Source organism: Monopterus albus, unplaced genomic scaffold (assembly GCF_001952655.1).
Source record: "Monopterus albus unplaced genomic scaffold, M_albus_1.0 scaffold38.1, whole genome shotgun sequence".
NCBI lineage: Eukaryota > Metazoa > Chordata > Actinopteri > Synbranchiformes > Synbranchidae > Monopterus > Monopterus albus.
In genome coordinates this window covers 4,415,245-4,439,804 of record NW_018127918.1, presented here as the reverse complement: position 1 = coordinate 4,439,804, position 24,560 = coordinate 4,415,245, and the positions used below count along the sequence as shown (strand labels likewise).

The 24,560-nt window shown below is 38.5% G+C and overlaps 2 protein-coding genes across 2 annotated transcripts in view; one reads left to right on the top strand and one right to left on the bottom strand.

The window, feature by feature from the left end:
* Positions 1–547: 547 nt before the first annotated feature.
* chordc1b (cysteine and histidine-rich domain (CHORD) containing 1b) lies at positions 548–9,029 on the bottom strand. Its single transcript, XM_020598451.1, has 11 exons — positions 8,883–9,029; positions 5,540–5,589; positions 5,406–5,462; positions 5,104–5,264; positions 4,751–4,851; positions 4,407–4,465; positions 3,630–3,700; positions 2,947–3,052; positions 2,640–2,759; positions 2,492–2,554; positions 548–1,646 (listed from the first exon to the last, which is right to left on the bottom strand). Exons 1-11 carry the CDS (start codon positions 8,944–8,946, stop codon positions 1,476–1,478), a joined length of 1,023 nt encoding a protein of 340 aa, XP_020454107.1. The 5' UTR covers positions 8,947–9,029; the 3' UTR covers positions 548–1,475.
* Positions 9,030–9,040: 11 nt separating this feature from the next.
* The window catches only part of fat3b (FAT atypical cadherin 3b), a 55,643-nt gene continuing 40,123 nt past the window's right edge, over positions 9,041–24,560 (top strand). The window contains 6 exon segments of the mRNA XM_020598450.1: positions 9,041–9,541; positions 10,475–13,464; positions 13,564–13,698; positions 14,304–14,505; positions 21,288–21,406; positions 22,718–22,916. Coding sequence (XP_020454106.1) covers positions 10,522–13,464; positions 13,564–13,698; positions 14,304–14,505; positions 21,288–21,406; positions 22,718–22,916 — 3,598 coding nt within the window. The 5' untranslated portion in view covers positions 9,041–9,541; positions 10,475–10,521.

Below are 24,560 nucleotides of genomic sequence, written 5' to 3'. Positions count from 1 at the left end.
GTTCAACACTAAAGTTTATTTTTGGTAAAATAAATTGGTTCCCTCATGATCTCATTCTGCCAAATTTACTTCATACATTCTGAGCCTTGACACATGCTAACATTGCATTTGTATAATACAGTACTTTGTTTTAAATACTTTTCAGATATTACAGTACATTCTCCCTTAAAACGTTACTATGCTTTGACAAAAATGAAGAGATAAGTACAGCATTGATTATTTGGAAGCAAAACTTACTCTTTTGGTTATTTGTTATAAAAAAAAAAAAAAAAAAAAAAAAAAAACGAAGAAATTTGAATTGTGAAAAAGGTAGTTGATAAATGAATATAGCAACTAAATTTAGGAGTCCTAAGGAGCTGCTGTATGACAATGTATTCAGAATAAACTCATAATTATACAAGTGTAGACATTTCCTATTCAATTTACAAATAGCAGCCTCATCATCACAGATTCTGGTTATACAATCGCCGGCCACTTTATTAGGTACACATAATGTTTCAGACCTTTTTGTTCTTATTTTCATTTTAATGTTTTATCTTCACTTTGTCTTAAATGATTTTAATCTGGTTTTAATGCTGTTACTGTTTATACTTGCCTCTGTGTATGAAATGTGCTTTATAAATAGCAATGCCTTGCCTTACCTGTACAATTCATATAACTGGAGAGGACAAAAATATAAACACATCTGAAAATAATGTAGTCCAGTACAGCAACACCTTTAACTATGACCTCAATAATAAACACAACTGAATTTATACATTTGTGAGTTTCAACTGGTCAAACTGAAACATTAAGCTTCATAAACACAGATGTTAAGGTGGAAATGTTGCACTTAAGTGCATACAATTGTACAGGTGTACCTAATAATGTGGCCGCTGAGTGTACACCTATGAAGACAGTATTCGTTCTGATGTGACACTGGTGGATGAAACAACTCAATAATTTGTACAATTCATAAAACTAAAGCATGGAATGACAAAATTATATATAAACAGTACGAATAACACCTCTAACATGTGAAGTAGAACACAAACAAATGGAAATGCAAAGGTGGACTAATGTTTTACCAGAGGCTGTTGAAGTGGTCACAACTGCAGCCCATCACAATGACTTGATGTGAGCAGTCACATGAAAGGGTGTGAAATTAAGTACTGTCACACCTATCTTATTCAGTGCAATTGACACGTGTGTCATGGTGTCACTTGAGTAAAAGGCTAATAAAAGTTGGTGTTCATCCCTATTATCAACCAGGACGTGAGTGAAAAACGTTGTAAAAAATACTTTTTACCATAGCATCCTACATAAGAAAAGGAACTGAAGAAGTCACCTCAAAAACTACTAAGCATTCTGCAAATGTTGAGGAGGCCAAAAGTCCTTGACAGAAAAAGAGACAACTCTTTAAAGAGGTAATGAATGGACTGTGTAGCCTTAGATTCAGCTAAAAATAGATACTATGGTTTTATTTTTAGTACTTATCATTCATCTTCATCCTCACTATCAGACTCTTCAGTTTTCTCGTTCTCCTTGGGCGGGGTGACAGGGGGAGGGAGGTCCAGTCGGGCCCATAACATGGCTTCGGACTTCTTCATGGCTACCTCAATCTTGGCTGCCATCATGTTTACTATACTTTTACTCACATCTATCACCTACAAGACAGGAGGGAGTGTGACAAGAGAATGTCTTGACAAACTGGTGGCAAAAATGTCTTACAGAAAAAAGGTTTGCAGGACTGCTATCATAATGTAACCAGGTATAGCTGTATTTAGATATTTTGTATTTGCCAGTGGCGGGCCGTGCATTTGGTACCTGGGCCTTCAGTGGAGACTTACCCGACTTAATTCACCTCTTAATACCACCACTGTACGTCACAATTATAGAAACCATCAATGCTATACAAAAACGCAATATAATAAAGTGTGGCATTACAGAGAGAGAGGTATTTCACGTATTGAGGTTGAATACTGTTTTTACTAATCATTGTGGGCCAGCTAGCTGGCCCTGTGAGGCGAATTTGAAATCTGATTGGTTAAAGAAACAGTCCCATTGCTAATATAGTTTAAGTTACATGGGCCAGCACTTCTGATTCTGAAGGCCCTGGGCAGATTAGATTGACATGGCAACACATAGAGGCTGAAATCTGATTGGACAAAAAATCTAACATTCACATACACGTACTGGAAGCGGTGCAGCCAAGAGAAATACTACGAAATGAAGAGAACAGACTGTTGGGAATAAATTAATACAATTTCATGGAACAAATATTAGAATTTCAGTTGTAAATGTAGGTCAGTGCTTCTAATAGTGTTTAGGCCAGCAGAGAAGGCCTTGCTGGCCCTGACGGCCCGCCACTGGTATTTGCAGAAAATTCTCATTCTGCCAAATAAAATCCTATAATAGGGCTAAACAAATAATCAGAAAAACAGCTCTTAGATTAACCTAGTTAATTCAAATCAAACTGGCAAAAGAAAATAAGTGAAAGTGATGTACTTACTCCCCACAAGCTAATGTTCTGCTCAAATTCTTTTTCTCCCTCAAATATAACATGGATGTTGAGCTAAAGGAGGAGAGACAGTGAGTTAAAAAAAAAAAACAATCCAAAACTAAGCAGTTTAAATATGATCAGAAATGTGACAGACTACCGTGGTGCTGTTTGCATCCACGTAGCTTAGCTCTGGGACAGTGTTCTTGGCGTAGATAGAGATGATGACCTGTGTCCCGGTCTGGTGCCAGTCAAACCTACATGGAACCACTTTCTTACCCTGCAAGGAGATTTAATAAAGCCAAATTTAGATCATTTAAAACACAAACTCAAAATTCTGCCAGTCAGTCTCATTGTCTCCAATATGGAAGTGCTTACAAGACACCACTAGATGGAGGCACAGCTGAAGCTCTCTCATACAGACTTGCACGCATAAATGATCACTTGTGTCAATTGGGTACACCTACCGCATCTTTTTTCCTCCATAGATGTGTCCCCTTGGTGCAGCCCTCTTGAGAGAGGAAGGTGTTAAAGTCGGAAGTTTTCCTCTTGCAGCAGCTCCAGTATTTCATCCTGGAGATGGAAAAGAGACGTGCACCCGCTGGATTTTGAACAGTCAATCATTTGTCGCTCAAGAGAAACAGTAAACATGATGAAAGGGAAAACTAACAGGAAGATACTAGTGTTGCTCTACACTATTTTTTTTTAATTTCCAGAGAATATCTGTCATTCATCCATCCATTATCTATAGCGCTTATCCCGAAAAGAGTCACGGGGGGGCTGGAGCCAATCTCAGCTGACATTGGGCGAGAGGTGGGGTACATCCTGGACAGGTCACCAGTCTATCATAGGGCTGACACTTAGACAACCGCACACACCTAAGCTGCATGTCTTTGGACTGTGGGAGGAAGCCGGAGTACCTGTAGAGATCCCACAAAGGTACAGAGAGAACTCTGCAAAAAGGCTCTGGGTCACCCCAGGCTCGAACCCGGAACTATTTTGCTGGGAGGCGACAGCGCTAACCACTCTTTCACCATACATCCCAGAATATGCCAATACAGTGCAATGCAGAGATGGAAGCGTTAAGCGTTTAAGCTTGAATTCAAAGATTTCCTTATAATAAAGGTAAAAAAAGACTATTTATACTAACCCCTCATGAAAGATTGGACAGCCAGAGTGGTATAAGCACACATCAGAATCACTTGCAGGGCCTTCAAAACTCTGAAGAGGACAACAAAAGTGTGGTTCAGTAGACGGAAACAGATTGTTTTATTATCAAAAATACATGTAAAGTTAAACTGCACATGCATGCACTTGGGTTATCTACAACTAATGAAATTCCTAGCTAATAGTCATAGGATTCATAATTAGTTATTTTAACTCACAACTAATTATTTCTCCTGTGTTGCCATCGCTTTGCAGATGATTATTAAGCATATTTTGAACAATGCATTTTCTTTAATATTACTGTAATAATAGAGGAGAAAGTACAATAAGGGATACATTTTTCTCTAATAAAGAAAAAAATCCAAGTAAAAAATGTATAGTCTGCCAACTGATTAATCAACTAAAAGCAGGCAGCCCTTGAGAGAATCTCTCATGGCCTTCAATCAAATCAGTTAAAGTACAATTATGTAAATCATTAAAGAAGCATTGCAAGCTTCTAGAAACCTGTCATTTCAAATTTTCCTCACAATTTATGTTCCAATCTTGGGGTGCTGCTTCATCTATTTCCATTTACCCTGAGTGGTGAGCTCTCTTGGGATGTTATCAGTTCTTTATCAGGATCAACTTGGATCATTTTGATTTGTTTGTGATTCATGTTTTTAAAGAATCTTTCAAATCAAATGTGAATTACAAAGCCTAAAAAGGACATGATACATATTATTATTAAATACTATTACATATTTGAGAGACATTCACATACTTTAGTACACCCTCCATTTTTGCAGGACGTTCCAATCTTGATCTCATCACTATCTTCCTCTGGAAAAACAGAGAGACAAACAACTGCCATACATACTTTAAAGAGCATCTAAAAAAATACACCGTTATGATGTGCTGTCCTGTGCCTGTCAGTGTTTACTGAGATGAATGACACAGGTGAGGTCAAATTCCCAGTGGCCATCCATTAACTTCCACTGTCAACATGACCTTCCTGTGTACTATAACAATAAGTGGAAGGTATTCTATGACTAAGGGGACTAAAAAAGGAACATGGAAGAGTAAAGAGGACAAAGACATGGGGGTGATAAAGTTCTGCTCTCACACCTTTATCCTCTGTTGCATTTTCAGCCAGCTTCAGCTTCTCCAGAGCCTGCTTCAGAGAGGCAGAGACCTTTTGCTGCAATCTCACCATCGGCTCATCAGCACTGTAGCATTAATAAACATAGTAGTCATGAAACAACTCTAAAGCTCGGTCTTCTTGGCCTGTTTATTTTCTTTAACTACAATTTAAAGAATACATTTTAACATAATTAAATGTTTCTATTATAGGCTAAACCTTTTTATCTTCAAAAATATTTCTGCTTTAACTGGGGGGCACACTGCCCAAATAACAAAACCTTGGGGTGTTCCTGTAGTACTGATAAAAACGTAAAAATATTTGAAGCCGACTATACAACCTCGGTCTGCATATAGCCTCCTGAGGCTTCGGTGCAGAGATGATGTACTCGTTAAACTTTGGTTTTTGGTCATCTGCCTCTTTCTTTTCTCCTGATGATGTCACGTCTGGTTTTACTGGCTCAGGCGGTTTCTCTTTATTATGGGGACCTTTTGTACAGCCCTGTGAGGAGAAAGTCACTGTGTTAAAAGACTCCCAAATAATATAACCACAGCAAAGGTGGCAGTCAATGCCAATAAAAGGAACAGACAACAGGGTCATGGAGGATAAAAAGTATGGATTAAAACAGAGACCAAAACCTACAACAATGCTGAGGAAGTCTGAAAAGTCAGTCGTTCTTCTCTTGCAGCAGGACCACCCCTGAAGGAAGTTGCAGAAACATTAACTTTGACCAGATAACAGGACACAAGCTATCTATGCACGATCAAGCCTCTTACCTTCAATGCATCATGGAATACTGGGACTCCTGGATGATAGGTGCAGCCATCTGTGAAAGCAAAACAACTTCCAATTAATTCAAAAGGAAAATATGTGGAGATATTGGGAAAGTTCCCACTGTGCCAGCATTGAATGAGACACAAGCTCAACTGTTTATGGCTTTATGGTGTTATAGCTTTTCTGGCTAACTTTTAATGAATTTTAGTTTCATAAAGAAACCCTGTGTGGCTGTCGCCTAAATGCTCTCTGTCTCTAGGACTATTTAGTTAATTACCTTGTACATAAAATGAACCAAATGATTAGCATTTGTCCTTTTGCAGTGTACTATATATGTGTGTGTATATATAATTTTTTAGAATGGCCAATAGATGTATACATATTTATTCAACTCTCCTTTCATCCATAGAACAACATACACCCCACCCCCACCCCAAAAATCATATTAGAAATTGACATAAAATCATTATACTGTACATGGAATTTTTATATTAATGCATGTTTAAAGAAATGGGTATATTACACTTTGGATACCCTCAGAAAGTTTGACAAATTATCGTTTGAGATATGCCCTGAATGCATGATTTTTAAATGTCCTTTTTTTTTACTGCCCTAGAAGACAAATCACTGTGGTATGAATAAAGACATTTTGCTGGGTGACACCATAAATCAAACATTTTCCTTACAGTATGGCCGGCGCCTCTTCTGCGCTAATGCCTTAGATATCCGTATTAGATACCCACCCCAACAGGTAATGATAATATACTCTACTGTTATGAAAAGAGGCATCTTATTAAAATGCAAATGAGACTTGACTCATGCACTGAGCACCTGGCAATACACAATGTTACATTACCTGAAGACAGAGGGGGCCATTTCTGATGAAAGGAGGTAAAGGACTGACTGAGGGTTTGGCATGGGAGCTGCAGACAATATTACTATCTTGAAAGTTCAATTATATTTAGATCAGTGGCTTCATATTACTTTGAAATGGCAAAAATATCAAAACTATTTTTGTTCCTCAACATAATATTTAATGCACATTCAGCTAGTACAAATGTTCCTTCATCAACAGAAGTAACAGAAATGATGAGGAAGGGTTTAAAAAGAAAGTTATAGTAAAATAATAACCAGATTGCTTGGTTGTCTGCTATGTACAGCCCTCTTCAAATAGATCCACAGGTTTTCAGTGATACTGTAACTGAAAGAGGCACTAGGAAGCTTGCTAGAGAGCTACGTAAGAATCCAAAACAAGCAGCAGGGGACCTGAAAAAGCCCTTAGACACAACTGGAATAAAGGTCTACATCTCTACAGTCAAGTGTAGTCTGCACAAGTCTGGACTGTTGGGGAGAAAAGCACGCAGGAAGCCATTGCTTACTTCTAGACACAAGGCAGCACGCTTGGAATATGCTAAGGAGCAAGATTATGTGGTCTGATACTGTGGTCTCCAGACTTAAATACCATTGAAAACCTGTGAATCAAGTTCAAGAAGCACGTTATCATGCCAGTGACCTCATCTTTATACAACCCCATGTAAGAGAATCTCCTAGTAGTTGTGGGTACTGCATTTCTGGAAGTGCACACACTTTTTCATAAAGAGAACAGTGAGTGATTGATTTAATTTGTATATGTTATCAGCTAAATGAAAGAGGACAAATTCTGTATTTCACACATATAACCAGGATGGTGTATGTCATCAACTTTGTGCCAACCCTGTAACATTAGCCTCTTCTGTTTATCTGGAGGACATATAGATGTTTCATTCATGACTAGTGGTTAAATTGCATCTTGCCTTGTGACATATTTGGTTACATTAAATCAAGGAATGTATTACTGTTTTTGGATGGAATAGATAATGTAAACATATCATGACTACATTTGTCAGGTGTCCTGATTTCTAAGTGAAGTCCCAGGTTACTGAAGAGGCTGCTCTCATGTTCATAGTTCAATGATAACTGCTGGTAGCGAACAACGTGGATTCAAAATATACTTGAGCTTTCCTCAGCTACAGGCCCTTCTGGTAATTAGAAATAGGGATGAAACGGTTTCTGGTTTCTTGGTGAACCATGGTAAAAATTTCGGTGTTTGTGATTTAAATAATAATAGTTATAAATTTGCTATTCCCTTGTTTACTGAGTAGGAATGCAGCAGTCAAACCCAGTAATGCTACTGCTCCCTTGTCCTGATCTACAAAAAGTGCATAACGCTGCTAAAGTTATTTGTGGTTTTCAATATAATACCACATATTAATTATTGCAGTTCAGTACATTTGGAACATTTTCAGCAAATTTTAACAATAGTGTTATAATACTGATAACCATGATCATTTTTGTCACAATAATCTTGCTATTAAATTTTCAGCCTGCTTCATCCCTATAGTAAGAAAAAAGACTGGCTGATGAATACATCTTGCTCCTTCACATTTCATATGGGTTTCTATTATTTTAAGTTCCTAATTTTGTAGCTTTGTACTGTGCTGAGAGGCAGATGTTTCATAAATATGAATTTTGTAATTGCCCTACTATACCTACATAAAATGGTTTAAACCTCTGTGGTGATTATTTAGCACCACATTAACAGCAAACCTACCCTTCACTACAGTACTAGTTCAACAAGCCTCTTCAATAATACGTGACTTTATCCTGTAATCTGACTCAAGAGCTTTGAGAGACAGGCTAAAGTTACCACACATTCAGTTTTAGTTTTGCAGAATTTATGCTATTAACTATATTTTGTGACACTTAAACTAACTTGGCAACTCATTTGGAAGCAGTGACTTTTAAATAGCTCCAAAAGCTGCTGAAAAATATACAATTTGAATAGATTATGTCATCAACAGGTTTGTAGCTTGATGAACTTGTTTTCGCTATCTTGAGTTTTTGAAAGTGATTTCGTTCTTTTCGAGCTAACACTCGTGACAACATAGCTAGGTTTATTATGACATGTGCTGTATAAAGTCAACGTTTAATAAAAACGCAGAATGACGTTTTCCTGAAACTTTAAACCGCCTAAGGTGTGCCCTGTCCGTGACGATGGCTCAGTAAAGTCTAACGTTAGCCTCTAACCTGCTAAGCTAATCACAGGGGCTTAAAATGCTAACAACATCGTTAAGCCACCACAAGCCCACGTGTTATCGGCGTTAGCTATCTAAGTTATCAGCTGCATTAATGAATAAAGCTGCCACTGTGTTAGGTCCAGCCAGATAGCATCAGGTTAGTTAAGGTTAGCTAGCTAACCTTACATGTGCCCAAAAGGCCTGCTCGGTGCAGAAATTTCTAGACGAACAGAATGCAGCTTGCTATCAGACTACTGAACACCGCGATAGTAAACTAAATACTACTCACCGTCTGGGTTATTTTCTGGATCAAATCTCTGACCACATCCCTTGTTATAACACAAAACAGACATGGTGACGAGTAAAAAGAAGTTTAACTGGTGACCAGATTTGTAACTAACCACTGAAGGGCTTCTAGGAGAGACAGAGTCGCTATAGCTACCTTTCACCGATGAAGCTGCGGCACAGTTCGTGACACTTCCGGATGTTGTCGGCTACACTCGGCAAAGATCGGCGCTTGCCCAAACCGCCACTTCGATCCTGAGCGCACCATAGTCCCACACAGGCGACAACTGATGCTGACCGATTCTAAACTTGCGTTAAGCGACATGTTCTTTACTAGTTTAGACTTTAACCACCCAGCAAACGCACGCCTAACTCTTAACATCAGTTCTGTGTCAACTATAGATAAAGCCGGAATACCCCACTGCGCTCGGGATTACAGTAGTCAAGTGCATGAAATTGGAGCAATAGCTGTCTAGTTTTACGAGGATGGCTGCAGCCTGGTAGACAACTGCCTAACGGGATATGTGCACATTAATTTTCCGTTTTGCGCATCCCCACCGACTTCTGGCGCGTTTTGCGTTTCTTGTTTTTGTAATTAGTCTACTGCCGGCGACAGGATGGGAAAGGATTTACTTTCACTGATTACAGCTGTTTCGTTGAAAGGTAGGATATGCTGCGCTGTGTGTCACGACTATAGGCAATACAATATAGTCAATTCACAGACTACAGACTAAGCCTAATAAATCGTGGATTTTGCACGGGGAAAAGACGAGCTTCACTGGATCTGCATGAACGATAGGCTAAATGCAACCCAATATTTCCCGGGACAGTCTGTCTCTGGGTATTGATTTGAGTCGTTGAATTCTGATCTATAGGCTACAATATAAGTCGGGTCAAACTGTTTATCATTAGTTATCATGTTTCATTATTTTATCATTAGCTGAAGTTGCATCATAAATAAGAAAAGGTTAGGTTATTGTAGACAAGACGATGCATACAACATTTTATATAGTCCACAGCAGCCCTTAACAATAAAGAAGAAGAAAATGCTTTTTTCTCCCATTTTCACTTTTTTCTTTCTCTAAATTGGTTTAAACTTTGATTATGACTTTGACTTAACCTGATGGTAACTTTTTGAAACAGTTTCAAAAGGTGTTTGTGCAACAAATTTCTAAAAATATTTTTGATTGCACAATTATGTTTCTCAAATCATAGTGTCTCTGTGCTTTTTAAATATCACATCCCTTGTATTTGCTGGTTAAAGTATAAAAACCCCAGTCTTTTTGGCAGTCTCTCATATATAAAGAGTGTTACTGATCTGTATTATTTTATTCTGTGATGTTGTTTTATTGAGGCTGTGCTTTCATGTGATTTGTTTAAAGACGTATCATTCTTTGCTTCTGAGCCATTTCAGGGCATTGCTCAGTGTTTGAATGCAAACTGTATCGTTGTTGCAATAAGCTGTGCCCCTGAAGCGTCGTTGTAACTTTTACCTCATAGTTTATCAAATTTTTTTGCATGGAGAATGCTCATCTCTAACAACTCACCAACTGAATCTAGTTTCTGTTGTTTCTTTGTCATTCTTTCCATATATAGGGTGACTGGGTGATGGAACAGTGATGAACAGTTATCGGTGGTGAAATATGGTTCCTCTACTGAGATTCTCTCTTCTTTTTCATTTTATTTTCTCCCTCCTCCTCCTTTGCTTCCCCTCAGCCCATGTCCAGTTCCTGTCAGAACCTAGGGTGGGACAAGGTCTGCTGCTCTTCACTCAGCCTGCCTATAATGCTTCCATCTTTGAGAACTCTGCTGCAAGAACCTATATTAGAAGTAATGTCAAAATGGGCATCATTCTTGGGTCATCTCAGTTTTTAGACATAAAATATTCCATTGAGTTTGGAAACAGTGAGGGGATTTTTCAGGCTGAGGAGTTTGTAATGGGAGATTTTTGTTTCCTTCGTGTACGCACTAATGGAGGCAGTGGTGCCATACTTAATCGGGAAGTACAGGATCATTACACACTGATAGTTAAGGCGTGTGCCAAAGGAGGCCTGGAGGCCTTAGCCACAGTTAATATCAAGGTCTTGGATACCAACGATCTCCGACCTCTCTTCTCGCCAACCTCCTATTCATTCGTTGTTTCTGAGAGTGCCCCTCTAGGTGCCAGCATAGGAAGTGTAACAGCCACAGATGCTGACATGGGCTCCAATGGGGAGTTCTACTACTTCTTCAGGAACAGAGTTGAACTCTTTGCTGTTCATCCAACCAGCGGGGTCATCACCCTGACAGGTCAGCCCAGGATGGACAAACAAGACCGATTTGAACTGGAGGTGCAGGTGGTCGACAGAGCAATGAAACTCTATGGGAACAATGGTATCAGCAGCACTGCTAAGCTGGTCCTTACTGTGGAGCGGGTTAATGAATTTGCTCCTGTTCTTAGTGCAGTTGCTGTCATTCCATCACAGGCAGACAAGGACCCAGTATATGCCATAGTGACTGTGGAGGACAAAGACGAGGGGCTGTCTGGGGATTTAGAGTGGGTGTCCATCATTGAGGGTGACCCTTTTAAACAGTTTGTGATTGATCAATCACTAGTTGGGAATGAGTATTTGGTTAAAACATCTGAACTGGTCAACTGGGATGCATTCCCTTATGGATGCAATTTAACCTTCCAGGCTAAAGACAGGGGTATACCTCCTAGGCTTTCTAATATCCAAGTTGTGCAATTGTTGGTTACAAAGCCAGACCCAGTGTTAGCAAACTTTGAGAAAGATATTTATATAGTCAAGCTGAGTGAAATAGCCCCCCCAGGCACTATAGTAGAGGTGGTGAAAATCTCCCCAGCTCCTTTGAATGTCATTTACAGCTTCAGCAGCCTTGTAGATCCAATGTACTTTGATATAAACCCTTTTACTGGTGTTATTATGACCACAAGGCAGCTAACAAAACTGTCACAGGATTTCATGGAGATAGAGGTAGTTGATATTATCAGTCAGCAGCGAGCAGTGGTCCAGATCACCATAGAGGATGCCAATGACAATTCTCCAGTGTTCAACAAGCCATTATTTGATATTGCAATCAATGAGAGTCTGTCTGTAGGCACTGTTGTTCTTGTAGTATCTGCTGTGGATTATGATAAAGGAGAGAATGGGTGTGTAACCCATACAATCAGCGGTGAGCAGTCTCTTCCATTTACCATAGATCAGGACACAGGACAGGTGAGGATCACAAGAGACTTAGACTTTGAGTCATCAGATGATGTTTATACTTTCGCGGTGCGGGCCTCTGACTGGGGTTCACCCTACAGAAGGGAAAGTGAGGTCAATGTCACAATTCATCTGATAAATATCAATGACAATCGGCCTCTGTTTGAGAAGATTTCTTGCAGGGGCATGATAAGCCAAGATTTCCCCATCAACCAGACAATTGTCACCTTGTCAGCTGTAGACATGGATGACCTAGGAATGGTGAAGTATAACATACTGTCTGGGAATGAGTTAGATTATTTTAACTTAAATCCAGACTCTGGAGCTTTGTCATTGAAAAGCTCATTAGCAGTGGATAATTTAAAAATGGACATATTCAACCTGAAAGTAGTTGCAACAGATGGAGAGATGTTTTCTGATCCTACATTTGTTAATGTATCTGTGTTGAGAGGTAGGATGCCACCCAGTGGGTTCAACTGCAGAGAGACCAGGGTAGCCCAGCTGTTGGCAGAAAACATGATCTCAAAAGTGTCTGCCATGACTAGACCAAGACCAAATGAGAGATATGCAGACCTCTTTTCTATGAACAAACAGGTTCCACAGTTTGAGGCCTTGCCTACCAATATTCTAGTACGAGAAGACCTCGCTGTTGGTGCCAGTGTATTTCAGGTGCGAGCACGAGATGACGACACAGGCTTCAATGGCCATGTTCTTTTTTCCATAGCTGATGGAAATAAAGGAAACTGCTTCAATATCAACATAGAAACTGGGTTGATAACAGTATTGCAGCCACTTGACCGTGAGCAATTGGATCGATACTTCCTTAATATCACCATCTACGATCTGGGCATTCCTCAGATGTCCAGTTGGAGACTACTCACTGTGATTATTGAGGATGCAAATGACAATGACCCTGAGTTTTATCAGGACAGCTTCTCCGCTCTTGTTTCAGAAAACTCAGCCATTGGTGTGGACGTTATTATCATCACTGCATTTGACAGAGACATGGGTCAAAATGGACAGCTTTCCTACACAATGCTGACCAGTGTCCCTCAGTTTGGTATTGACAGTGAAACTGGAAGTGTTTTTGTTGCGAGCTACTTGGACAGAGAAATACTCCCAGTGTTCACATTGAAAATTGAAGTGAGAGACAAGGCTGAAAGAGGCACTCGAAGGTCATCAGTGACTACTCTAAGTATAATAATAGAGGATGTCAATGATTGCTCCCCAGCTTTCGTCCCTAGCAGCTATAGTGCTCAAGTGCTAGAGGACCTTCCTCCAGGTGCTGTGATTACCTGGGTGCAGGCTCAGGATCCAGACATTGGCCCTGGGGGACAGGTCCAATATTCCTTGATGAATGACTTCAATGGCACTTTTGAGGTACATGCTGTTACTAATCCTATTGTTTATATTGTTCCACATGCTGATCCTCTTTTTACTGACAATTCATAATGTATGGTATTGTAATATTTTGTACAGGTCGACACTGTGAGTGGAGTGTTGAGGATCAGAAAGGAGCTGGACTTTGAGAAACAACAGTTTTTCAACTTGACAGTACTTGCTAAGGACAGGGGCATACCTAGTCTTAAAAGTCAGACATTTGTGGAGGTGGAAGTGGGTAACACACACACACACACACGTTTACATAACAATACAAATTCAAATGATCAGTTTAATCTGTTAGGCATTAACATTGAAAGTTTTGTTGGTTAATTTCAAGCTTTAAATTGTTGATACGCTATGCTAATATTTGCATTTTGTCTTTAATGCTTCCCTATTTAGTCTCACAATAGCAATGCCTATGTATAGCATTTAGATCATGGTGTACTAAAACTCCCAGATCAACCTGAAATAAATAAATGTAAAGACCTTTTAAGGTCAAGCTGCAATATGCCTCACAATTCATTTATATTTGTTTCACATGTGTTGAAAGTATTGTTTAGAGTATATTAGTAAGCACAAGTAAACACTTAATTTAACTAAATAATTACTTAAAGGAACTCATTGTCGGTGGACATAAATTGTTGTTAGCCATAATGCAGTTACGTAAAAGCAATATTGGAATATTGGTTTAAATATCCCGTTCCAGTTACGTAAAAGCAATATTGGAATATTTGTTTAAATATCCCGTTCCTACATTCATACTTTATGAAACTACACATAGTATCTTCACTCAGTTTGTCTGTCAAAATTAAAATTAACCATTACATTTTTTTCAGGTGTTGGATGTCAGTGAGAATTTGTATGCCCCCTACTTTACCGACTTTGCTGTGAGAGGCTCAGTGAAGGAGAATTCTCGTGCAGGCACAAGTGTCCTGACAGTCAATGCTAAGGACGATGACAAGGGACGTGATGGTGTACTGAGGTACTCTGTCAGGGGAGGCAGCGGATTGGGCACTTTCACCATTGACGAAGACACAGGTGTGACACAAGATCAATTTTGAAGCCTGTTTATGTAAAGTGGAAATCCACTAACTCACACTGCCATGCTTGGAATATTAACATCTTAATGTGTTGCTAATCATTGCATCTTATAGGAAATTTTACTATTTCTTCTCCATTAGTGATTACTCTCACAGAAGCATCACCAGTTGCATGTTGCTTGGTTGAACGTGTATGTGTGTAATAGAAGGAGAGCGGTGAAGTAAATGTGAAGTACAGTCAGAATGAATGTGTTGATGGGGTATCACGTGGGAGCTGTGTACTGAGTGATCTTTAATGTAATGAGAGCAGTATGGCAGCTGCACTGGCACGGCCTCAGGCTGCTCAGTAAAACTGATCCAGTGCTGTGTGGATAACATTGGCCAAGGCTCTCTTGTACAGCATTCTCATCCTTTCCAAGTATAGTGAAATCCCTGTGACTTATTTAAGGAGCTTTGACTCCAAAAAGCACGCAGTTTTCTTCAGTTGTCCTACAGTGTCAAACTGTAGTTGATGACATGTTGATCAAAACAAGATGCTGTGACTAACTTACCCGCTGATAAAATAGCCAAGATAAAAGTAGGTCACTTCATAGGATCAGTTCATATCAGTAGTTCATATTGGCTCATTTACAGAATGATTGTCACTCCCATTGACATCTCTGCAAATACCAAGGTAGTAAAGTCTGCATATTTGAAATTACCATTGGCGCAGAGGTGGGTGTGGCTGAGTGATCCTGCTTTCCCATCAAGACTCATTTCCATTCTGTGTCTCTGTCCGTGGTGCTGAAGCATTTAAACCAGAAACCTCTCTGGGTGTCTCTGTCCGTGGTGCTGAAGCATTTAACCCAGAAACCTCTGTGGGTGTCTCTGTCCGTGGTGCTGAAGCATTTAACCCAGAAACCTCTGTGGGTGTCTCTGTCCGTGGTGCTGGCTGAAGCATTGAAGCATTTAACCCAGAAACCTCTGTGGGTGTCTCTGTCCGTGGTGCTGAAGCATTTAACCCAGAAACCTCTGTGGGTGTCTCTGTCCGTGGTGCTGAAGCATTTAACCCAGAAACCTCTGTGGGTGTCTCTGTCCGTGGTGCTGAAGCATTTAACCCAGAAACCTCTGTGGGTGTCTCTGTCCGTGGTGCTGAAGCATTTAAACCAGAAACCTCTGTGGGTGTCTCTGTCCGTGGTGCTGAAACATCCAACCTTCAAGCTTCAAAATCAGTCACTCACTTAGTCTCTGTTTCCTATATTATATTGCTGATGCCTCCATAGTGAGTAGTACTTCATATTACCACTGATACTAAGTGTTATCACTGACAGGTGATGTATTTAGTATAAGCAAGCAATTGTGAGAACTCTGCAAATTATGGAGACTTAAAGTACAAGTCACCATTTAACTGTTTAAAAGGAACTGCTTGTTAAAAAGTCAGTGTTGTCTTTGCTGACAGTCTCTGATGAAATATAGCAAGATAAACTACATTACAGCAATGTAATAAGTTATCAGAATCAGTTTTATTGGCCAGGTGTGTTGGACACATGAAGAATTTGACTCTGGTACTGTGGCTCTCAATGTTTATGTACATGTTCTTCCATAAGGCAATGAATGAGTAGACAAGTAAACAAGATAGGGCTGAACGGAAAAAAGAAAAGAAAAGAATGTGCATTATGAAAATAAAAATACTTATAAATATAAGTACATACAGTTTAGATGGATAATTTGGGAGTATTTATGTTTTCCCCACTCATTTCTCACTAATTTAATTACCACTTTTCTAGTAACTAATTTTATTAATTAGTTACTAGAGAACATGTTTTAAAGATTTTTTTACTCCTGATACTTATATCACAATTTGCTTTTTAAAATGATAGAACAGTTTCCTATTTCCAATAATAATTATAAGTTTTTTAATTGCAATCAATACCATACATACTTAAATTTTAACTATTAAAACCTAGTTTCCTAACTGTCAATATTGTCAGTCATTATTATTTGAAAACATATTGTTGCATAAACAAAAACTATCTTTTTAATTAGTCCTTGAATTTTACCAGTCAGTGTCTAATCATGTAGCAGTTCTATAGAAGGAACATGTGATGATAAGTTATTAGATGTTGAATCACAACTACCTGACTAATGATTAAAAAACCCATCTCTACTTCAAATGTGTACAGTTCAGTTAAAAAAACATATCTACATGTTATTAGCTGTTATATAAATACTAATATTTAAAATGTGTGACTTAAAATTTTGTAATAGTTCTATAATTAAGGCAATAGTAAGCAAATAGCAGCTAATAAAATTGGTATTCTCTTGCAGCAGGTATATGGGATCAGAGGAATGGTTCTGTAATGTATTAGAAGTTATTTGACACAGAGGCGTCAATTTGTGAAGTTGGGTGAATACCAATCGAGTGAGCTGGATATTGTATGTGGAGTGCCTCAGGGTTCTGTTTTGGGACTTAAATTATTTATATTATACATTAACAATATATGCAAGGTTTCTGATTTAGTGAAAGTGGTTTTGTTTGCTGATGACACTACCATATGGGCATCGGGTGAAAACCTACAGCAACTCTCTGGACGGGTTTCACAGGAACTTGAGAAGATAAAGAAATGGTGTGACAGTAATATTCTATCTCTGAATTTGGATAAAACTAAATTTATGGTATTTGGGAATCGTAGACTAGATAATGAACTTCAATTGAAAATTGGGGGAGACATAAAGTGCAGACATAAAAAATAGTAATAGAATTGACGAGTTTAAACATAAATATAAAGGTATGTGTCAATCAAGATATATGCAAGAACAGGCTTAATGATTAACCAGATGGAACATTGTGGGTGTGGTGTAAGAATGTTAATACTCTGTAATAATTTTTTAGTATATTACTTGTGTGGTGTAGAAGAGAATTATTTAAGAATGTAATTATGTATGAATGTTAACACTCTGTAATAATTCTTTAGTATATTACTTGTGTGGTGTAGAAGAGAATTATTTATGTAGAGATACTGCTTGCAAACCAATGATGGTAAGATGATGTCATGGGGTAGGACTGGATAAGTCTGACTTCTTCCTACTCCATTCAAACATGTACTAGGTACAAGTAAATTGATATTGGATTAGCATTTATTGGATATGTGTAAAATTATGAAGTATTGACATATCAACTGTTTTTACATGCTTGAAAGATTAAATCAAATCAAATCAGTTAGCAGCTAAAACATAAGCAACATTGGTCAATTTTATCTGGTTAATTTTGAGTTTTTTATAACCCTTATTTTTAGGGAACAAATGACAGTATTACTATTCTGGCCTCCCTTGTCACACAGGTTCCTACTGTACATGATTTGCACTGGAGGTTTTTATTGAACTTTAACTAGGGTAATTAGTATTGACATAGCTGAGAGTGAAAGTGAGAGAAAAACAGATTGACAGATAGAGAGAATGTCTCCCTCACTCTGTATCCCTGTCTCTTCATATAAGCTATGTATGCATTACTACCTGCTGTATATACTTACTCATAGACAAGTAGTGTACAGTACATAGACAGATCCCTACAGTCTCTTGTAATAGAAATCGAGGCTGTTATTCACCTTTGTATTATAACTCCACCAAAGAGCACCACAGCCAGAGAGAAAGTTTATTGAGTGTAGGTTTTCCAGGGGAAATCAGAGTGCTTGTTAGAGCAGAAAGCGAGGGTGAGGCGGGTGTGGAAGTGAAGCGAAGAGAAGAAAGATGAGGATGCAGGGGAGTCTGGAGGCCATAAAAAGTGTCAGAAGAAAATACTGCTTTCTTCTTCACAAGCTCTTTAAAAAAAATTCTTTTGGGAAGTTTGCTTTTAAGTCATGACTTTTAAAAATTTTATTTAATTATTTTCTAATATTGAAAACACATGAAAAGTATCAAATCAGAGCTGTTTTGGTGTGAACAGATACTGTAAGAACATGCCATGCTTTTTCTCATCAGGTGTTTCGTTTTATCTTGCAGCATACAAGGCAGTGTTGTCAGGCATGGACAGACTAGCACCACTCTGTCCCCCCCACTATGCATTTAGCTGCCATGTTGAGTGGCTCTGATCTGACAGTTTCTCAACTTGTGGCTCATAGTGCCCAAAACTAAGTATGTGAAAAGAAAATAAGACAGACATTGAGAAAGAGTAAAAGGGACAAAGAAATGCATTTTGTTTAACCCATTTTTACTTATGCATTCCCATCCCTATAGTTTGTAAATTGACTCTATGATGCATCATGTGTCGTCCAAGATAACCCCCGCTGTCTGTCATACCTGCCATTTATGAATGCCCCCTGTTCCCACATTTGACATTTAGGTGTTTAAGATGACTCACTCCTATGTGGGTGGAAAGTATAGGGGCTATTTCTCTGAAAAGAATTAGGATCTTCTCTGGCTTAACCACTCCTGCAGTTTGAACAAAAATTGGTATTCTTGTCATTGGTTAGGGGGAAAGCAAGCTCTGCAATTTCTCATTGGGCAGCTGTCAGGAGCCACTGCTCCTCTATTAGTGGGTTTGCAAGCTCCAGGATTTGTCACGGTCAGGATAAAGCATTCTTTAAGTTACAGGCAAACACACTCTTAAAAAGTAATCCATTCTGCATTTGTTAAAAATTAATAGGCTATATTTTTCATGTCACCTTTTCTGGCACACAGAGCTAGTTTCAAGATACGTTTATGTTTCAAGATGCAGAAAAATACACAATATATTTTCATCATCTCGGAACTGATTAGTTGATTGGGTGGCATTAATTAAATAATGAAATCAGAAAACCAGTTTTTTAAGAATGGAGAAGCTGAATAGACATGGCAGATAGATGTAAACCCAAGTGTACTGTGAACTGGATTAGAAAATGTGCCATGACCCTTCCATTTTTTGTTCACTCTTTGAAGTGTGTTATTTATGGTGAGAATGGATGCTGTCAAGTCAGATTTATATTGAATTCACTGAATAGTGCCTGTCGGTCTCGAAGTTCAAAGAGCTTTTGAAACAGCCAGCTCTGTTTTCCTCGTCTTTCTCTGTCGAGCAATCAGACAGAGATGAGATGTGGTTTGAAAAGGACATGGTCAAGGACAACAGCGCAAGGATGTGTTTCAGAAAACACTTTTATTATGCACTGTGTGTTTCCAGGGCAGCTGCTTAGTCATAATCTGACATATACACACACTTTCTGGTGATAAGGTACTGTAACACGTTTGCCATGCAGCTGAGCTAACTGCAACAAGGCAGACTCAAGTATACAAAAAAGGCCACACAGTCACACTGCTAGTCACTGATTTGTATGCTTGTTTGATTGCCACCTGGGTGTGTGGGGTTTGTTGCTGAGTGAAAAGCCAAGTTAAGAAACAGCACACATTTACTGAGAGCAAATCAGGTTAATTTCTCCAACAGCACAAACAACTTAATACTATATATATGCGAAAAGATCAATCTTTGTCTTCACGAAGGTATTACTGACCTGGAAGTTGTGCTCAAGCTTCCCTGCCTGAACATCATGCTTTTATGATTGTTTAAATGCTATCCAGCAAAACTGTTTTTAATAAAGGAGCCAAGGTTAGGCAAGGGTGGCACTGAGAATATAGAGTCTGGGCTGAACTGTCGTAGTGTCTGCTACGGTGGCGTCAGGAACATTGTTAGTCAAATGAATCCTCAGTTAGGTCTTGTTTTTGCACTATGTGACTAAGGAGAGTTTTTTTAATAAAATCCAGGGGCATCTACCTTAATTCTCTTATTTGTTAAATGGAACAGAGTAAAAATACCCAGACACTGATCTGTACTTGCTTTACTTACATTAGTACTTTGCCTGTTTATGACATATCCATTGCTTTGCCATGACAACAATGTGCTTGAAATGAAAGCACATATAGGGTTAGTTCATTTGGTATGACAAAGCTTTTAATACTGATTTAATACTAACACATCATAATACTTTGCAAAGGCACAATAATGTTAGTTTTAAGTAACAGATTCATGTTTCTGGAAATGGCCGGCTTTTAAATATGCTCTGAAGTTCAGTCAATGTATTTTTAACTTGTGTTCATTTCTGTTTAGAAATTAGTTTTGTACCAGTACTGTGAAGTCCTGTCAGGTTGAGCACCTGTTTGCCCTCTTTGTTCTTCTTCTTTTATATTGAACTGAATAAACACTAGAACGCGTCTGCATTTTAGGTCCTTCCCTGCCTGAAACCTAACACTTGCACCACTGTGCTAGACATGAATGAACCCTAAAACCTAGAGTGTGAACTCACGAATGAGGGTACATCATGTTTTTTTTAGTGTTTACTCCTGCTTGAATGAATTGAAAAGTAGCACCCATGTGTCATCTATTGTGGGTGAACTCTGTCCCTCGAAAGGTCACCAAAGCTGTCAGCCACTCATTTTCCTTAAGGCCAGTAAACACACACCAGTCAGTGTGTGTGTGAGTGTCTAGGAGCTTGTGTCTTTATGGTGTAGGGCAGTTCAGGGTACATTTAGCACTAAGCAAATAACAGCAGAAGCAGTTTGGTTAGTTGTGACAGAGAAGCGGAAACAGCGAAGGTGACCACAGCAGTGTCACTAATGCCCATGAGTGTCCCAGAAGCCAGGACACAAAGTTTACTCTAAACTTGTTTCTTTCTCTGGAAACTCTGTATCCAAAGAGTTTCTCCATGATATCATTTAGATGTGTATTCCAGCATTGACACCTGGACTGCCCTCACACACAGACACACACTTCAAATAAATATGTACTTTCAAGGCCGGGTAACAGCTGCAGTAATCTCTCTCTCTCTTCCTTAACAGGTGTGATTTACACTGCTGGTATCCTGGACTGTGAGACCAAAGACTCCTATTGGCTTACAGTCTATGCCATAGACAGAGGGGTTACACCCCTATCAGCTTCTATTGAAGTCTTCATCCAGGTACCAATAGTAGGCCACCATTCACATTATGCTTTGCATGCAGAAAAGGGCTTATATGGAAGAGATAAGCATAAACCTGGAATGACATAGCATAAGAATAAACCTGGACCGTTTCCTTCACTTTCTGTTTCTGAAAAAGAAACTGTGAACCTTAATCAGTCACAAAAAAACATCTTGTTTATTACTTGTTAGTTTTTTTGTAACTATGTAAACTAAAGACAGTTCAATGTGGAATTTGTCACAAATTATTTAGCAGAGAGCTCGTTTGCTTCCCCTTTTTTTTAAATGGCAAAAAGATGAAAACAGATTTTTTTTTTCACCAATGTAATATTTAACACACATTCCGCTAGTGCAAATGTTTTTTTTACCAACAAAAGTAACAAAAAAAGGTGGTTATAGTAAAATAATCATAATTTATGAAATGTCTAATAGATTGTCTGTCCTCCCTAACCTCCTCCGATCTTTTTGGGTACCCTCTGAGCAGTGTTTGTATCCATTCAAGTGTCATTTTAGCCCATTCATTATGGTATACTTGTTCCCAGTCTACCAGATTACTTGCCCCTTTTAAAGCTTTTATTCAAGTCTACACAGGGTGATTGTTTGATATTTGAAAATAGTTTGGGTGGAGTATTTCTTGCTTAATGTCAGGGAATGATGTGCTTCTGCTTCTGTTTTATTTGGTACTAAGTGATCCATTGGCTAGACATTCAAATATACACATCACTGCTACCACTGGAGAATAGTTTATTTAACAGTGGTTTGTCTAAAAAAAATAAATAAACCTATTTGGGATAATCAGATGTGTTGGTGGGATCTGGTGCTTTACTCTCAGCCTCTTCATGAAAGACAAAAACAGGGAGATTAATCAGGCACAGGTGCTCCTCCTTCACTGGCTGAACCTTCATGGCTCCCTGTGCCTTCCAGCAAGCACTCACTCAACACCACGTCATAAATATTCTAGATTTATGCTGGAAGAGGGGAAATTAATTTTCAGTGCATTTAAAGTGTGACATCTACTGTATGACATTTTCTGGTAAATAAATTAACATTTTATGATTGATAAATCAACCCCACCCCAGTCAATGCTGCATTTCATGAGTTGTCGATTAACTGAAATCTGCTTGTCAAGTTTGCTACAAGAGGAGAAAGTGCACTGGCCCCATGTAAAACTGGTGTTTGTATGTGCATACATTTAGTTTAACCTTAGAATGTTAAAATGAATACAAACACTTTTTTCCTGTCCTTTCTCTCCTTCGTTCCACTTTATTTTTCATTCTCTTCCTCTTCTCTTCTCTCCTCCTTCCCTCTCAGGTAGAAGATGTCAATGACAATGCTCCCCTCACCTCAGACCCCATCTACCACCCAGTCATTATGGAAAACTCTCCAAAGGATGTGTCAGTCATCCGTATCCAGGCGCAGGACCCAGACCTGACTGCCGCACCCAGTCGTCTGAGTTATCGCATCACTGCTGGCAACCCGCAAAATTTCTTCTCTATCAACCCCAAAACAGGTAAGACTTACAAACAGACACATAATTTTAAATAATGTAATTATTTGAAATTGGCGGTATAATGTGGTAGGGTTAGAAATTTAGTGTATCACAATAAAAAGGATTGAATGATAAAAATTGATGTAGCAGAACCAAATGTGTTGCTTTTTTATACTATGCATTCTTCTTCCTTGTAAAATCCTGGTATGTACATTACCCACAACCCAGTTTGACCACTGACAGGTCAGAGATTAGGGTGTGTTATGCCAGTAGCAGCCAGTGTAGCCTTGGGCTTTGAGCTTTGATAAACTCACTACTTCATTACTCCACACCCCAGATGTTTCTCAACTTCAAACTTGCAGTCTTCAGACCCAGTGTTAATACAACTTTTTCCACATATGCAGTAGTATTCCTGAAAACATACAGTATAAACAGACTTTGATTTTCTGACACAATGTTGGAACATTTCTGCTTTCAGACCTTTCAGACCTCAAATATTAAAACATTATTTTTGCAGGGTTTTTTTGTGTAACCTCATTGAGATAGTTTGTGCACATATTTTATTTGTACAGTCTCATAATGAGTCTAGTGCCAAACCTTTTCTGTGCATCTGAAGAGTTTGTGTGCTCGCAAATCTTTATTTAGTCATTACATTTTTTATAGGTTCACAAAATATGATTTACAACTGCAGCCTATGAACTGAATGTCATCCCATAACATTTTGCCTTAACAACATTTCCAAACTCAGAACAGTTTAAACCTTGTGTAAATAACAGGATCTCTATTAGAGTTCATACTACTCACATTTTGGCAAAGCATAAAATATTTTAAAATCTTCTATTTCTCAAGCAAGTCTGATTTATTGACAATGGCCACAGTTGGAAGAATGATCACTGTATCAGTACAGAATGCAAACATTATTAAAGCAAATGAATTCAGATGTGTTTAATTTTTGGCTGCCAGGTTTGAAGTCTAGGAAGGTCCTCATGCATTCAGAATACAAGCTTTGCTTGAAGCTTTCATTAAAGAATTATTGAAGAGTTGAAATGTTTAATTCAGATCCAGAGGAAAAATGACCGAAAACATCTTTGAAGTCTTTGCTGTCTCTACCCTAGATTAAGTTTGGAGTGTTTCAACAACAAAAGACAAATATGTACAGTGTCCTGATTCAAGGAAATGTAAATTTAATGATCAGAAACAGATGGCCTGTATTCAATATGCAGCATACCAGTTATCAAGCTTATTGGTAGAACGTTTCCTAACAATGTGCTGTTGCATGTTCACTCTGTTTGTAATCAAAGGCGGTATTTTCATGTCTCATTCGTGCTTCCTTTCAGAATGTTCTTTTTTGTGTTATACTACTCTATATGTAATACTGACATGATGTGCTATGCCGAACAATGCTAATATTGATTCCAGTAAAGACATGCTCATCCTCACACACTCATTAATATGTAAACTGAAAAACAAAAAAGTGGAGAAAATGTCTAGGGTGGTGGAGAAACTTCTGGAATGCGTGACGGTTGAATTACTTTTGGAAAAAAAGAAAAATGTTGTAATAAGCTGTATTTATAGAGCACCTGGAGCCAGCATAGAAAAATTTAATGACTGGATGGAAGAAAATTACTCGTCAATAAGTCATAAATTAATGTTCATATGTGGTGA

Excerpts from the sequence above, each read along its gene's own strand:
- chordc1b (XM_020598451.1), bottom strand. The coding sequence starts at position 8,946 with ATGTCTGTTTTGTGTTATAACAAGGGATGTGGTCAGAGATTTGATCCA. Across the intron at positions 3,053-3,629 it reads TGTCCAATCTTTCATGAGGG|GATGAAATACTGGAGCTGCT; the intron begins GTTAGTATAAAT and ends TTCCATCTCCAG. Across the intron at positions 2,760-2,946 it reads TATGGAGGAAAAAAGATGCG|GGTAAGAAAGTGGTTCCATG; the intron begins GTAGGTGTACCC and ends ATCTCCTTGCAG.